At 39.0% G+C, this 15,438-nt stretch overlaps 1 protein-coding gene across 2 annotated transcripts in view; it reads left to right on the top strand.

The window, feature by feature from the left end:
* asb15a (ankyrin repeat and SOCS box containing 15a) overlaps nt 1–15,438 on the top strand; it is a 64,490-nt gene that overhangs the window by 31,874 nt on the left and 17,178 nt on the right. For both annotated transcript variants that reach the window (XM_072267885.1, XM_072267884.1), the window contains exons 2-6: nt 4,188–4,320; nt 5,305–5,357; nt 5,440–5,571; nt 6,664–6,822; nt 13,691–13,936. In XM_072267885.1, coding sequence (XP_072123986.1) covers nt 4,220–4,320; nt 5,305–5,357; nt 5,440–5,571; nt 6,664–6,822; nt 13,691–13,936 — 691 coding nt within the window. In that variant the 5' untranslated portion in view covers nt 4,188–4,219. The remainder of the gene's footprint in view (nt 1–4,187; nt 4,321–5,304; nt 5,358–5,439; nt 5,572–6,663; nt 6,823–13,690; nt 13,937–15,438) is intronic.

The raw sequence follows: 15,438 nt of genomic DNA on the forward strand, positions 1-15,438 counted from the left end.
AAAATTATGGGCATGCATTGGGGTACAAGAATGGGATTTTGTTTTTGCGGAATTAGTATACCTGCCCTAAAGTTAATAATATACTTACCCTTGCGTCTTTTGATGACAAGAACTTGTAGAGCCAATTGTAACTTGTAAGAAGTCCTATAAAAATATCTGCAATCTTCCAAAATAAAGCACTTTTGCCTACACGACCTGAATGGTAACAAAGAAAACCTGTATTACGATAGCGCTTTTCACAATCTCAAGGTATTCAAATTACTCCATAGTCATTTGAGCACATTTGAATTTGAGAATAAAAAACAACATATAATAAGTACCATAACAGAACAGAAGAGCCCTCACAGCACATTGTCCATATGAATTGCACAGAACCTACAGTGGTGAAATTCACATAGACAGTTGCTCCTGTTCAAAATGTGAGTTTGTTGTCACATGAACAGGTACAATGAAAAACTTACTTGCCATGCAGCACAGGCACGTAGCATCAGATAGAAAATGTTCACAAGGGAAACAAATTAAACAAGAGCGGACACAATTAGAACAAAAAGAAACAAAGTCCATTGTGGTGCAAAGTAATCACAGTGTTGCTGTACTAGGGTAGAGATTAAGGTTGTGGAGATTGATTCAGCCTAACGTAGCTGTTATTGAACCTGGTGGTGTGGGATTTAAGGCCTCTGTTAAAGTTAAACTTTAAGCAAATATTCTTAGCTTTCTGTTGGAAACTAAAACCAGTCTCCAGTTCTTAATGTAAATTGCAAGCAGCAATCAGTTTGAAGTTGGAGGCACAGCTTTGCAAAGTGAAGTAACCAGAAGACTTTTGTCTGCATTAGCCAAACACAGGACAATGGGGTTATGTCACTATCTATATCAAACATGATTATAAATTGGGTTGTTTGTGTACTCAGACGGTGAACCCTCACAGCAGCAGTTGTAGATATTTAGGATCTCTGTCAACAGAAGTTTTTAAGACCATTTGTGCGAGTTACTTTGTTCCTTCAAAGTATCTGAAAAACATCAGATGCAGATTATATAATCTAATAGAAAATAATATAAATATCAGGAGCATTGATAGGAATAGCAAAGAGAATGTCAGAAAGATAGGGTTATAGAAAGAAGAACTAGAATTCAGTCCCCAACATTCAGTTTCTGTGATGGGCAACTCATTTGTCTGCAACTCATTGGTATGTTCTTCTAGTTCGTAAAATTGTACCTGTGTTTTGAAATATTTTGTAGTTTGTAAACCTTTTGTAATTCAGAAATCTTTTATAAATTAGGAATCCTCTGAGTGTTAAGTGTGTGTTAAGACATATTTTTCTGCACTTAAATGTGTTTCCTTAGAAATAAAGTATACTGTTATAAACTACTTCATTTGCTGGAAATATTTCATCCTTGGTAAGCTCAGGATACCACCATTCATGCAGAGACTTTTGCCAGGTAAACATTGCTGTAGAAGTTAGACAAGGAAGTAAGCTAGTCCTTGAAGAGTAGGTGGATACAGTATAACCTTCCTGTAGTGAGGGTTCCCATGGATGCTTAGTGCCCTGCTCTACTCACGTTACACTTACGATTGTGTGGCTAAGCACAGCTCTAATGCCATGTTCAAGTTTGCTGACAACATCAATGTTGGAGGGAGATTGAAAATCTGATTAAGTGGTGCTATAACAACAACCTTTTATTCGATGTCAGCAAGACCAAGCTACTGATTATTGACTTCAGGAGGAGGAAGTTTACTTTAAACTTTGAGCTTTCTGCTGCCAATTCACTGATTTAGACTGTCATATATTTGCCCTCCTTACCCTCCTTGAAGTTGCTACAATACTAATGTACAAAATTTACAGTATTAATAATCAGTAATGCAAAACAGACCTCAGCTTTTAGCACTGTTAGCTAGGCTCTAGTTCAACCTAAAAACTGGATCTGTATTATATATAAATTTCTTTATTTTTTTTATATAGGATTTATTGTTTTTTCTAAGAAAATACTAATTAAGACAACTTTCCGAATTAATACCAATCCTACTTCTGTCAGCTTTGATTATTAATAAATTATTATCAAAACACTTATGGAACTTTAAAATTAACACTCAAATAATACAATGCAGGGGAATTGTTCACAATGTATGCTTCAGTAGTTTTAATTTTCTGTATTGATCATCAGTTGGTCTTAAAATAATTTATTGCCCTTTTAATTAAATTCCACCACAGTAACATTCTCGAAATCTAAAGTTTGTCTCAACCAACTTCCTCCCATATGATAATTGTTCATTTCTTTTTCCCTAGATTTCCCACCCACTGTTCAACATGGAACTACTTGAAAAAATAATTTCATTCTTTTGAAGATATTACGTTGAATATTTATGTTAGTGCCCTATTTATACTTAATCTGACTACCAAACAGATATCTTGATCTTATATTTTGAAAGCCTTTAGATCTTCAATATTAAACTCTTACTACTTGCTTTCTTTAGTTTTGTCTTGGGCAGCATAAATTTCAACTGTACAGATATTCCTTTAATTTCCATTTTGCAGTTGTCATACCCAATATCTAACAAAGCAATCTAATTTTTATAGGTTCAAGGTTTGCAATTTTGAAGAATGATATTTTTGTGCCACTTTAATCTCACAATTCTTTCAATTTCAATAAAATGCAATGAGTAAGTAAACAGTTTTATATCTTCTCCAAACTGTAGTGTTCAATATAAAATATAATTTTAAGTTCTATGATGATCAATAGCCATTTGAAACATAAATAGGTAGGTAAAATATTGAAATTGGAGACTAGGAAGAAAAACAAAAATGTTGTCAGAGAGGTGTGTTTTGAAGTAATCTCGCAAGGGGAGAGGAAATACAATGACAAAATTAAAATAGCCTGGAGGCTGAATTGGATTTTTGGCAAGATCATATTCTTTCTAGTAAAATATTGTAGTTCTTTCAAGACTGGATATGGACAACTATCCACTTACAGATATGCAGTGGAGAACTCTGGACAGATGACAAAGTGAAAATTCATTATTGTTATCGTACAAATGGAAGCAGGCCTGCAGCTGTAAATGAAATGGACAAGAGCCAGTTTCTGCTTTAAGGGAGAAGCAAAAGATAGGTCCTTGAGGAGCTTTCATCATGCAGGGTTTGGAAGAGCTCAAGATATTCTGGATAAAATTCACTTGCTAAGTATGGAATTAAGCAAGGGCTTACTCAATGCAAACTGGATTTCACAGGTGCAGCAAAGGAGGACAATGGTGTGATTATGTATATCAAATGTGAAGCTGAAGAGGAATAATGCAATATTACAATCACAGAGATTTGAAAAGAGTGTTTTTGGCAGAAACCGACCCTGATTAGAGATCTTAATCTGGAAGCCATGGAAAAAGATGGACGTTAGACAACAGATTTTGGAACTTTGGAGAAATTACACAGGATGACTGTTAGCTGAAAAGGGAATGGTTAAAGTTGATTTTCTGTGAAGTGGATAATTTTGCCAGTTTTAAAATGAGAAGCCATTTACAAAATCTACAATCATGGGATATTGGAGGAAGGTTGGATGGAATATGGTCCAAGAGCAGATACTGGCTTAGGCATAAAATAAGCTTGAGGAAGAGCAAATTGTTGCAAACAATGGGAACAATTTGAGAGGGGCATGCAGATTTAAAGCTATGGAAATCCAGAGCCTTGGAGAATTTTTCATTTGATGGAAAAGAAGGAGGCAGAAAGGTAGTTGAACAGGTGGTTTCTAATTTAGTATGGAAAAAGTCTTTCACTGATTGTGGAAGGGACTGCGACAGTACTCAATTACTTAACATCCCTCATTCAAAAGTCTTTTCAAACTCTGACTAATTTTTCAAACTCTTCCTAAATTCCTCCTCTATTGTTATTTCATGCTGATCCTTTTCATCTTTTTCAATGGCATGCTTTGCAACCGTAAAAAAATTCAGATAGAACTTTTTAAAATAAATACATTTTAAATTGAACGCTCATGGCTTCATCTGGAAAGAATATGTGGTGAGATTCTGGATCAGTGATGAAAACTGGGAACCAAGTGATCTTTTGTAAAAATCCGTTATTCCAAATTAGCATTTTCAATGTAATAGATCTTCTCACTTTCCTTATAATCATGTCCCTCACTTGTAGTCTATTGTTATCCTATACATATTAATCATTGCTCTTATTTTATCCTCTTCCTGTTAGCATTTAGTGCAGATTACTTTAACCTCAAGATAATGGATATGAACACTAACTTGACCAATGATCATCTGACTCAGTATGCAATCCAGCTGAGTTTACAAGAAGCCAGTAATCAGTCAACTCAGTATTATGAAAGGTAACTCTTTTGCAGAATGGAATCTAAATTTATAATAAAAAGATTTATTCTCATATTCAATGTATTAATTTTGAAAAGAGCCAGCATTAATTAGTGGTAAAGGGAAACCTTTTAGATTAGGGGAAGTCCACAGCGCTGTTCCACAAGGTTTAGAGCGGGTCTTGTGATGTTCATAATTTACATGGGATTAAATAACTCTGTATGGAAATCTGCAGATGAATTTGAAGACTGCAGAATGTAGCCAATGTATAAAGGTAAACTTTAGATCAAACACTAGGCTAAATGTCTGAGCATTATCAGCACCTTAGACATAAGAATTTGTCTGAGATAAAATCCCAGAGAAATGTAGACTTCGAGGTAAATAAATTATTTCTACAGGTAGAGTATTAATCTCAGTGAAGACAGATGAATGTATACAGGACCATGGACAGCCTGCACCTGGAGTACCACTCACATTCCAGTCTCTAAAGTGTAACAAGGACATGGGTGTACAGGTGGGGGATGCAGAAAACATAATTACAGAAATGAACAATAGGTATAGTGAAAGGTTGAATAAGTTGTGTAGAAAAAATTCCTAGAGAAGATATCAATGTTATTATTAAAATTAGGAATGAGTTGGACAGGAGGGAATGTTTGCACTTGTGAAAATTCATCCAAGGTTATTATTAATCTTGAATACTAATTTATTACTAATAAATTCAATAGAGAATTTATTTTCTCAGTGAATATTTAGAATGTGGCACTGCCACTGCAAATGGTTGAGGCAGATAACTTTAATGGTTTATTTCAGAAGCTAGATCAGCACAAGAGAAAGAATACTGAAAAGATGAAAGAAATACAGTGAATGGAATGAGAGAGATATGGAGAGGAAACACCAGGGAGAATAGATGGGCCAAGTGGCCCATTTCTGCACTGTTCATTCCATGGAATAATTTCAAGTGATCCAGAATAAAACTTTTGTCCATGTTGTGATTCTTTTTATAGCATTTTACCACCCAGCCAAGAAAACAGACAGATCGTGAAAGCAATCAGGCAAGGTATGCAGACTGGCTTTCATGTGATGTGGTTTATGATGCTGCAGCTCACAATGAATAGTCATTTTGTTTCTTTTTATTCTAGGAGATATTCTTGAGCTACAGCGACTGATTGAACATAAGTTTGCCTTGGATGAAGCAGACGAGAAGGGGTGGTTTCCATTGCATGAAGCTGCTGTTCAGCCCATTCAACAAGTGCTTGAGATTATATTAGATGGTGAGTAGATAATTAGGCTGTAGTGCAGTAAAATATTACCTATGACTCGGTATTCACAATACTGTAAAACTTCTCAGTTCAGAACAAAGGCATATTCAGATAACATCTTTAATATAACAAAGATATTTCACAGGAAGAAAATTTGGTTCAAAACAGAGGGGTAAATTATGAAGTTTAGGAAGGAGGTCCTTGAGGTTCCATTGGTAGCTAAAAGCACAAACAACAGAGGTGAAGTAATTGAGACTGGGAATGATCAAAAGGTCGGAAATGGATGAGGGCATTATCATAGGTTGTTTAGTGTGGGAGAGATGTCTGATTCTGAAGATAAGAAGGGATGAAGCTTTAGAGAGATTTGACAGAATTTACAATTGAAGCATTGCTGACAAGGAACCAACATAAGTCAGGAAACAGATGGGGGTTTGAATGTCTTAAAGCAGTGAGCATGATTCATGAGCAGATGTCACTCTAATCCTTTATTTGATTGTCCATTATTTCTTTGTGAACCTCAACTACAAGTAATAACAAGGTATCATAGTTCAGAAGCCATTTTAGTGGGATTCAATCCTGGCTTCAATAGATGTTGACCTATTTGCATTTCAAACAAGGAATTATGGATAGCAGTATGGAATGAACTCTCACTTCAGGTTTTCCAGGAGAAGTTGAGCTTCATCAGCTGCCCTAATTCAGATAAAGCCACTCAGCACAAAATCACCGACTATATTTATGACTTCCCGGCTCAGTGAAGCTTAGGGATAATATTTCATCCCTGGAGCTCAATTATATTTTAATTGAAGTGCACCATTTCCCGAAGTGATTAGGGTAAAACTATTTTCCAACAGTGAATTGGATATTTTGGTAACCATTATCTCATAATGTGCTTATAACGAACAGCATGGTGTCTTTTCAGCTGGTGTAGCAGTTACTGTCAAACCATTGTACCCATGCTTGTTCTGCAAATAATCTTTTATAAAAGAGTAGTTCCCAATTTCAAACTAGGTATTCTATTTTCAATGTAATTGTGGAGGTGAGTGGAAGTAAAAGGGAGTTTAGTATATAAACGGGTCCTTCTGTGTTCCGCATTGTTAATTTTAGCATCATATAAAACAATCTGGCAACAAAAGACTGAAGATGGGGAAACTCCACTTACTTTGGCTGCTGCAGCTGGCATACTGGGGAATGTGCAGGCTCTTTTGGAGAAGCGGATTTGTCCCAATATTACTAACAACAAAGGAGAAACACCCCTATTGATTGGTGAGTAGATTTTTTTGAATATGATTCTCCTCCATCCCATCCCTTTCTTTCCTAACCTTTTTTTACTGGATGTGGATCAAATGCTAGAAGAGTGGAGCTGTCATTATCAAATCTGATCATGTTCACATACAACATAAACTCGTGCATCCTTCTAGCAGGGATTCCTAGCTGGCTTTGTTTCTCCATTAACTCTTTAAAAGATCTATGCCTAGAAATCTAGTAGTATTTTGATACTGACATCTCCAGATTCTGCAGACCTGCAATATTCAGAAAAAAAATCAAAGCACAATTTAGGAAGGTATTCTGGCATAGCGTGTAAATTTCTTTGCACACCACTAAAGAATAATAGGAGAATTTTCACTTTAACAGTGATCAAAAACTAGCTGGTCACTGGATTAAAAAAGAACCAGATATGATGATTTATTGTTAGAGGCCTCATTTTCAATAAACCCATCAGAATCTCAATAACATTTGCAAATTGGGGAACCAAAATGTCAGTTGTTTTACTAGAAGAACTAAAACAGAGCAACTTGTGCTTTACTTTGGTTTAGAGATGTACAGCATGGGAATAGGACATTCAGCCTGCCTCATCCCTACTGTCCAACGGGAACCCAGCAATACTAATCTCATTTTCCAGCACTTAGCCTATGATTCAAGTGCTCAACTATAGATTTCTTAAATACTGTTAGAAGCCCAACTTCAAGCACCCTTTACTCACCAGTCTGGGTGGAAAATGTTCCCATATTATCCCCTGTGAATTTCTAAATCTATGTCCTCTTGTCCCTTCTAATTTTCATGTTTCTATATTTCAATAATTTGTGTGATTTCAAAGCAAAATGAGATGGGACTGTTCTTTTTTGAGTTTGCACTCTTATTCTTGATTGACCATGTCAGCGTAGCACTGGTGTGGAGCTAAAATCATGTCAGGCTGATGCTAAATATGCACTTAATTCATTCCTAATATTTGAAATAAATTCTGGTGTCAACGCTATATTTAAAAATGTTATTGCAATCAGGACACCTTTCATCTGAAGACATGCAATAACCATCCAACAAAAGAATTAAGAAATAAAATAGTTATGGATTTATCTCGAGAAACAAAGCAACACATTTCAATGTGATTCTGTAACCTCCCCACCCCTCTCTCCACCCTAATAGATATACTGCACATTGTAAAATAATACCATTAGCAATTGTTGTGCTTATAATTTGTTCCATCAGCTGTGCTACAAGGTCTCATGGGATTTAGTTGCAGCTGGTAGTCTTTGAATAAAGACCCTTTTCTAAAGATGCACACTGTTGAGTCATTGCACCTGTCCACAACAGAAAGTTATGCAGAAAAGAGAATGACAACAGTGAAATATAATTGCCGAACAATAACAGTCGTGGGAAGTCCTGGGTTAATATTCTGTACTGACACAATTTTAGATCTGTCTGTATCCTGGGAAAGCCTGTAGTCAAATTGTGGCTACAGGAAAATGTTGCATTGCAGATTTCCAAATTTTGCATTTGCTACTGATCCTGGTTAAAATTTGCCTTGGATATTTTTCCATTTTCATATTGCTTTTAAAAGTCAAGATAATCAGACAGCATCAGTGATGCAATCCTCAGTGCACACCATTTCTAGCATTGCTGTGTATAGAAGCTTTTGGAGTACAGTGGATTCTGGTTAATTAGGACACATTGGGACCAGTACATTTTGGCCCAATTAAGCAGCTGTCCCAATTAGCCAAAGTTTCATGGAAATAGTTAAGAAGATATTTAAAAAAGACAAAACGTTGTTTAACTGATTAACAAATTATGTAACAAATTATGTATTTAAATGAAGCACAGAACAAATTAAAATATTATCAATACTAATACAGTACTATAAAACTGTATATTAGCTTCTAATAGGTATCAACGGAGGAATTTATTGCTGCTATGTTCTGATTGACTGTAAATGAACAAAATCAGTGCAGACACTTAGTGTACTTAATGGACTGCCTTCATACAATGCTTTAAACAATTGCATCCTCCAAATTTTCATTTTCATTGTAACACTCAAGGTGATTGTTGATGCCTTCAAATTCTTTATAATTCTTAACTTGTTGAAGTAATCAAATCCTTTCATTCTCACTTCTGGCCATTTCTGGCATCTCCAAGCCTCGACGCTTGAAACCATAGTGATCAAAATAGTTCTGAATGCTCTTAATGCTTATTTCTTGACAACTATCAGTGAGAAAAATTACTGCTGTTTAAACACAAACACATGTAACTCACACTATTTAAAAACTATTTGCTCTAAGCATGCTGTAATGTATAATAGCCACATAAATGTGTGTGACTGACGCTAACTAGAAACTGTTCGGCAGCAGTCTCCTGTCCCATTTAAGCAGCATAGTGTCCCAAATAAATGAAGGAGATCCCGGCTATTTTCTCAGTTAGTTTTTTGTTACTTAAGAGTTGTCCCAAATAAGTGGCTGCCCCGATTAACTGATGATCCAATTAACCAGAATTCACTGTATTTCAGATTGAATGTTCTTTCATATGGCTGGTCATTTCAGCATGTCATTTGCAGGTAAAGTTCTCATGATACCATGGAGAATAGTGGAAAACTATGTGAGGACAATCATTAAGTTCATTGGAAGACCAAAGTAACATAAATTACTATCAATGCAAAGCTTAGTTATTATCCAGAACAAAGTTGGATTGTATAAGAAACTGCATTGTTCTGCCATTTGCCATTCCCTGTCCCGTGAAAGCTCCCCTTCTTGCTAATGCACTGATCCTTGATATAGGAAAATATATTCAGGAGGGATAGACATGAAGGAAGGGGAGGTGGGGTGGCGTTGCTGGTTAAAGAAGAGATTAACGCAATAGAAAGGAAGGACATAAGCCGGGAAGATGTGGAATCGATATGGGTAGAGCTGCGTAACACTAAGGGGCAGAAGACGCTGGTGAGAGTTGTGTACAGGCCACCTAACAGTAGTAGTGAGGGCGGAGATGGTATTAAACAGGAAATTAGAAATGTGTGCAATAAAGGAACAGCAGTTATAATGGGTGACTTCAATCTACATGTAGATTGGGTGAACCAAATTGGTAAAGGTGCTGAGGAAGAGGACTTCTTGGAATGTATGCGGGATGGTTTTTTGAACCAACATGTCGAGGAACCGACTAGAGAGCAGGCTATTCTGGACTGGGTTTTGAGCAATGAGGAAGGGGTAATTAGCAATCTTGTCGTGAGAGGCCCCTTGGGTAAGAGTGACCATAATATGGTGGAATTCTTCATTAAGATGGAGAGTGACATAGTTAATTCAGAAACAAAGGTTCTGAACTTAAAGAGGGGTAACTTTGAAGGTATGAGACGTGAATTAGCTAAGATAGACTGGCAAATGACACTTAAAGGATTGACGGTGGATATGCAATGGCAAGCATTTAAAGGTTGCATGGATGAACTGCAACAAATGTTCATCCCTGTTTGGCAAAAGAATAAATCAAGGAAGGTAGTGCACCCGTGGCTGACAAGAGAAATTAGGGATAGTATCAATTCCAAAGAAGCAGCATACAAATTAGCCAGAGAAAGTGGCTCACCTGAGGACTGGGAGAAATTCAGAGTTCAGCAGAGGAGGACAAAGGGCTTAATTAGGAAGGGGAAAAAAGATTATGAGAGAAAACTGGCAGGCAACATAAAAACGGACTGTAAAAGCTTTTATAGATATGTAAAAAGGAAAAGACTGGTAAAGACAAATGTAGGTCCCCTGCAGACAGAAACAGGTGAATTGATTACGGGGAGCAAGGACATGGCAGACCAATTGAATAATTACTTTGGTTCTGTCTTCACTAAGGAGGACATAAATAATCTTCCAGAAATAGTAGGGGACAGAGGGTCCAGTGAGATGGAGGAACTGAGCGAAATACATGTTAGTAGGGAAGTGGTGTTAGGTAAATTGAAGGGATTGAAGGCAGATAAATCCCCAGGGCCAGATGGTCTGCATCCCAGGGTGCTTAAGGAAGTAGCCCAAGAAATAGTGGATGCATTAGTGATAATTTTTCAAAACTCGTTAGATTCTGGACTAGTTCCTGAGGATTGGAGGGTGGCTAATGTAACTCCACTTTTTAAAAAAGGAGGGAGAGAGAAACCGGGGAATTATAGACCGGTTAGCCTAACGTCGGTGGTGGGGAAACTGCTGGAGTCAGTTTTCAAGGATGTGATAACAGCACATTTGGAAAGTGGTGAAATGATCAGACAAAGTCAGCATGGATTTGTGAAAGGAAAATCATGTCTGACGAATCTCATAGAATTTTTTGAGGATGTAACTAGTAGAGTGGATAGGGGAGAACCAGTGGATGTGGTATATTTGGATTTTCAGAAGGCTTTTGACAAGGTCCCACACAGGAGATTAGTGTGCAAACTTAAAGCACACGGTATTGGGGGTAAGGTATTGGTGTGGGTGGAGAGTTGGTTAGCAGACAGGAAGCAAAGAGTGGGAATAAACAGGACCTTTTCAGAATGGCAGGCGGTGACTAGTGGGGTACCGCAAGGCTCAGTGCTGGGACCCCAGTTGTTTACAATATATATTAATGACTTGGATGAGGGAATTAAATGCAGCATCTCCAAGTTTGCGGATGACACGAAGCTGGGTGGCAGTGTTAGCTGTGAGGAGGATGCTAAGAGGATGCAGGGTGACTTGGATAGGTTGGGTGAGTGGGCAAATTCATGGCAGATGCAATTTAATGTGGATAAATGTGAAGTTATCCACTTTGGTGGCAAAAATAGGAAAACAGATTATTATCTGAATGGTGGCCGATTAGGAAAAGGGGAGGTGCAACGTGACCTGGGTGTCATTATACACCAGTCATTGAAAGTGGGCATGCAGGTACAGCAGGCGGTGAAAAAGGCGAATGGTATGCTGGCATTTATAGCAAGAGGATTTGAGTACAGGAGCAGGGAGGTACTACTGCAGTTGTACAAGGCCTTGGTGAGACCGCACCTGGAGTATTGTGTGCAGTTTTGGTCCCCTAATCTGAGGAAAGACATCCTTGCCATAGAGGGAGTACAGAGAAGGTTCACCAGATTGATTCCTGGGATGGCAGGACTTTCATATGAAGAAAGAATGGATGAACTGGGCTTGTACTCGTTGGAATTTAGAAGATTGAGGGGGGATCTGATTGAAACGTATAAGATCCTAAAGGGATTGGACAGGCTAGATGCAGGAAGATTGTTCCCGATGTTGGGGAAGTCCAGAACGAGGGGTCACAGTTTGAGGATAGAGGGGAAGCCTTTTAGGACTGAGATTAGGAAAAACTTCTTCACACAGAGAGTGGTGAATCTGTGGAATTCTCTGCCACAGGAAACAGTTGAGGCCAGTTCATTGGCTATATTTAAGAGGGAGTTAGAAATGGCCCTTGTGGCTACGGGGGTCAGGGGGTATGGAGGGAAGGCTGGGGCGGTGTTCTGAGTTGGATGATCAGCCATGATCATAATAAATGGCGGTGCAGGCTCGAAGGGCCGAATGGCCTACTCCTGCACCTATTTTCTATGTTTCTATGTTTCTATATAGCCTGTATTACAGGGGCTAACTGGTAATTATATTTGGCCTTTGTACCTGGACACCACATAACAGAACAAGAAACATCAAACAGCATCATTATCTTTCATCCCTGGAGTGTTAAAAGACAATGAATTATTTATCATGGCTTGTTTGAGATCTTGTGCTTTCTACTGAAAATATGGCCTACGGTTTAAAATTATCATTAATAATTTTGTAATCGTTAAATTGGAACCAAGTTTTCAGAGAATGCAAGACACTGGAAACCCCCATTCTTTCAGAATGAATCTCCAACTAACAGAATAAGCACTTGAGTGAAAAAAAAAATCATTCATCTTATTCAACTACTCTAACCCATGCTTAGCTTCTTCAAACTATGCTCTCTCATTTGTTCACAGCAGTTCCTAAAACCCTATATTCATAATGGAGACATAGTGGTTGACCGGTCAGGGTGAATTTGTAAACTAGCCATCAGAGGGCGCCCAGTACTGAATATTTGTATGCATCTTTCCACTGTTTGATTATGCGTAGCACAGTCCCACTAAACAGGAGCTGTCAGTACTTCATCATATAAGGAGCCCAGTTCTCCATTTTATCTTATAAATTACAGGCTGACCAGCCTTATAATTTTTTTCCCCATGTCTAAAGTTTTTAAGTGACTTAGCAACCCAATTTCACAACTACCACAAATCTGCCTTTCCCGATTAGGTAACAATCAACAGCCTGATTCTGGAGACTGTAAACTTTGCATACCTAGGATAACAAATACAAAAGGTAATGTCACACTGGCATCAGGAATGCTGACAGAAATTTGAAGTGTGGATATTTGGTTGTATTTAGACTTAAACTAGAAGCTCCAGGAATATGTATGATTATTCCATTTAACATGTTGAACTCCTTATTAAAGATGAGCAAGGCACAGTTAAGTGCTGTTGTCACTAAACGTCCATTGAGGTTATTTCTGACCAGCATTAGCTGGTCCCTTTAAAATCAGTGAGCTCATGAAGCATGTGCTTTGCAAGCATATATGTAGGTTTATTTAAAAGAGTCAGCACATATGTAAAAGAAAGCAATCTTGCTGAGCTTGTTTGAGCATGACACATTCTTGGTCATTACCATTCAGATGTGGTGCTGTTCTTTCCATTATCACCTCTCCCCTTCATAAAGTTTTGTATTACTTTGAGCAATCATAGAGACGTGCAGCATGGAGGCAGCCCTTCAGCCCAATCTGTTCGTGCAGCCCTCTTCTTGATTCAGTTTTATTTTGCATTTCAAAAAATCGTGTGTTTTTTTTAATAATCTTTCTATTTCTTGCCCTTGTGACCCTCTCCTGCAAGCTGTGAGACAGAATGCCTATAAAATGGTATCGGTATTGCTCCAGCATGGGGCGCTTATTAACCGGCCTTGTGTCAGGCGATGGACAGCGATGCACGAAGCAGCAAAGCAAGGACAAGACGATATGGTAGCATTGTTGCTAAGGAACGATGGGAATATTAATCAGAAAGATGGGTATGGAGTAACTCCTGTTGCCACGGCTGCTGCCTTTGGACACTGCAGTGTTCTGGAGTATCTCATTCATAAAGGTAACATTAAAAAAAACATCTTCCTCAGTCCAAGGCTAAAGATGAGTGAGGGAAATGGGGCTAGAAATGGGCCAAATGCTTCCTTAAATGTTGTTCTACCCTCCAAAATCCAGATCTCCTGGTTCAACTCTGCTTTCCTGTCTCATCCCCATATCTCTTGGAGGCTGACTCCAGGTTATGTACAGGTTCTGTTTTTACGGACATTCATAAGTTGATTTTGTCCATAAGTCAGAAAATAACGATCACTGGATACAACCACCATTCCACCAGAGTGTTGTAATGAATTGTACTGATGAAGGCCAATTAACATCAACATAAATGTAATCAACACACATCAAAGTAGCTGGTGAACGCAGCAGGCCAGGCAGCATCTCTAGGAAGAGGTGCAGTCGACGTTTCAGGCCGAGACCCTTCGTCAGGACTAACTGAAGGAAGAGTTAGTAAGATTTGAAAGTGGGAGGGGGAGGGGGAGATCCAAAATGATAGGAGAAGACAGGAGGGGGAGGGATGGAGTCAAGAGCTGGACAGATGATTGGCAAAGGGGATATGAGAGTATCATGGGACAGGAGGTCCGGGGAGAAAGACAAGGATGGAGGGGAAACCCAGAGGATGGGCAAGGGGTATAGTCAGAGGGACAGAGGGAGAAAAAGGAGAATGAGAGAAAGAAAGAATGTGTGTATAAAAATAAATAACGGATGGGGTACGAGGGGGAGGTGGGGCATTAGCGGAAGTTAGAGAAGTCGATGTTCATGCCATCAGTTTGGAGGCTACCCAGACGGAATATAAGGTGTTGTTCCTCCAACCTGAGTGTGGCTTCATCTTTACAGTAGAGGAGGCCGTGGATAGACATGTCAGAATGGGAATGGAATGTGGAACTAAAATGTGTGGCCACTGGGAGATCCTGCTTTCTCTGGCGGACAAAGCGTAGGTGTTCAGCAAAGCGGCCTCCCAGTCTGCGTCGGGTCTCGCCAATATATAGAAGGCCACATCGGGAGCACCGGACGCAGTATATCACCCCAGCCGACTCACAGGTGAAGTGTCGCCTCAGCTGGAAGGACTGTTTGGGGCCCTGAATGGTGGTAAGGGAGGAAGTGTAAGGGCATGTGTAGCACTTGTTCTGCTTACAAGGATAAGTGCCAGGAGGGAGATCAGTGGGGAGGGATGGGGGGGACGAGTGAACAAGGGAGTTGCGTAGGGAGCGATCCCTGCGGAAAGCGGGGGGGGGGGGGGGGAGGGAAAGATATGCTTAGTGGTGGGATCCCGTTGGAAGTGGTGGAAGTTACGGAGAATAATATGTTGGACCCGGAGGCTGGTGGGGTGGTAGGTGAGGACCAGGGGAACCCTATTCCTTGTGGGGTGATGTGAGGATGGAGTGAGAGCAGATGTGCGTGAAATGGGGGAGATGCATTTGAGAGCAGAGTTGATGGTGGCGGAAGGGAAGCCCCTTTCTTTAAAAAAGGAGGACATCTCCCTCGTCCTGGAATGAAAAGCCTCATCCTGAG

Source organism: Mobula birostris, chromosome 9 (assembly GCF_030028105.1).
Source record: "Mobula birostris isolate sMobBir1 chromosome 9, sMobBir1.hap1, whole genome shotgun sequence".
Lineage (NCBI taxonomy): Eukaryota > Metazoa > Chordata > Chondrichthyes > Myliobatiformes > Myliobatidae > Mobula > Mobula birostris.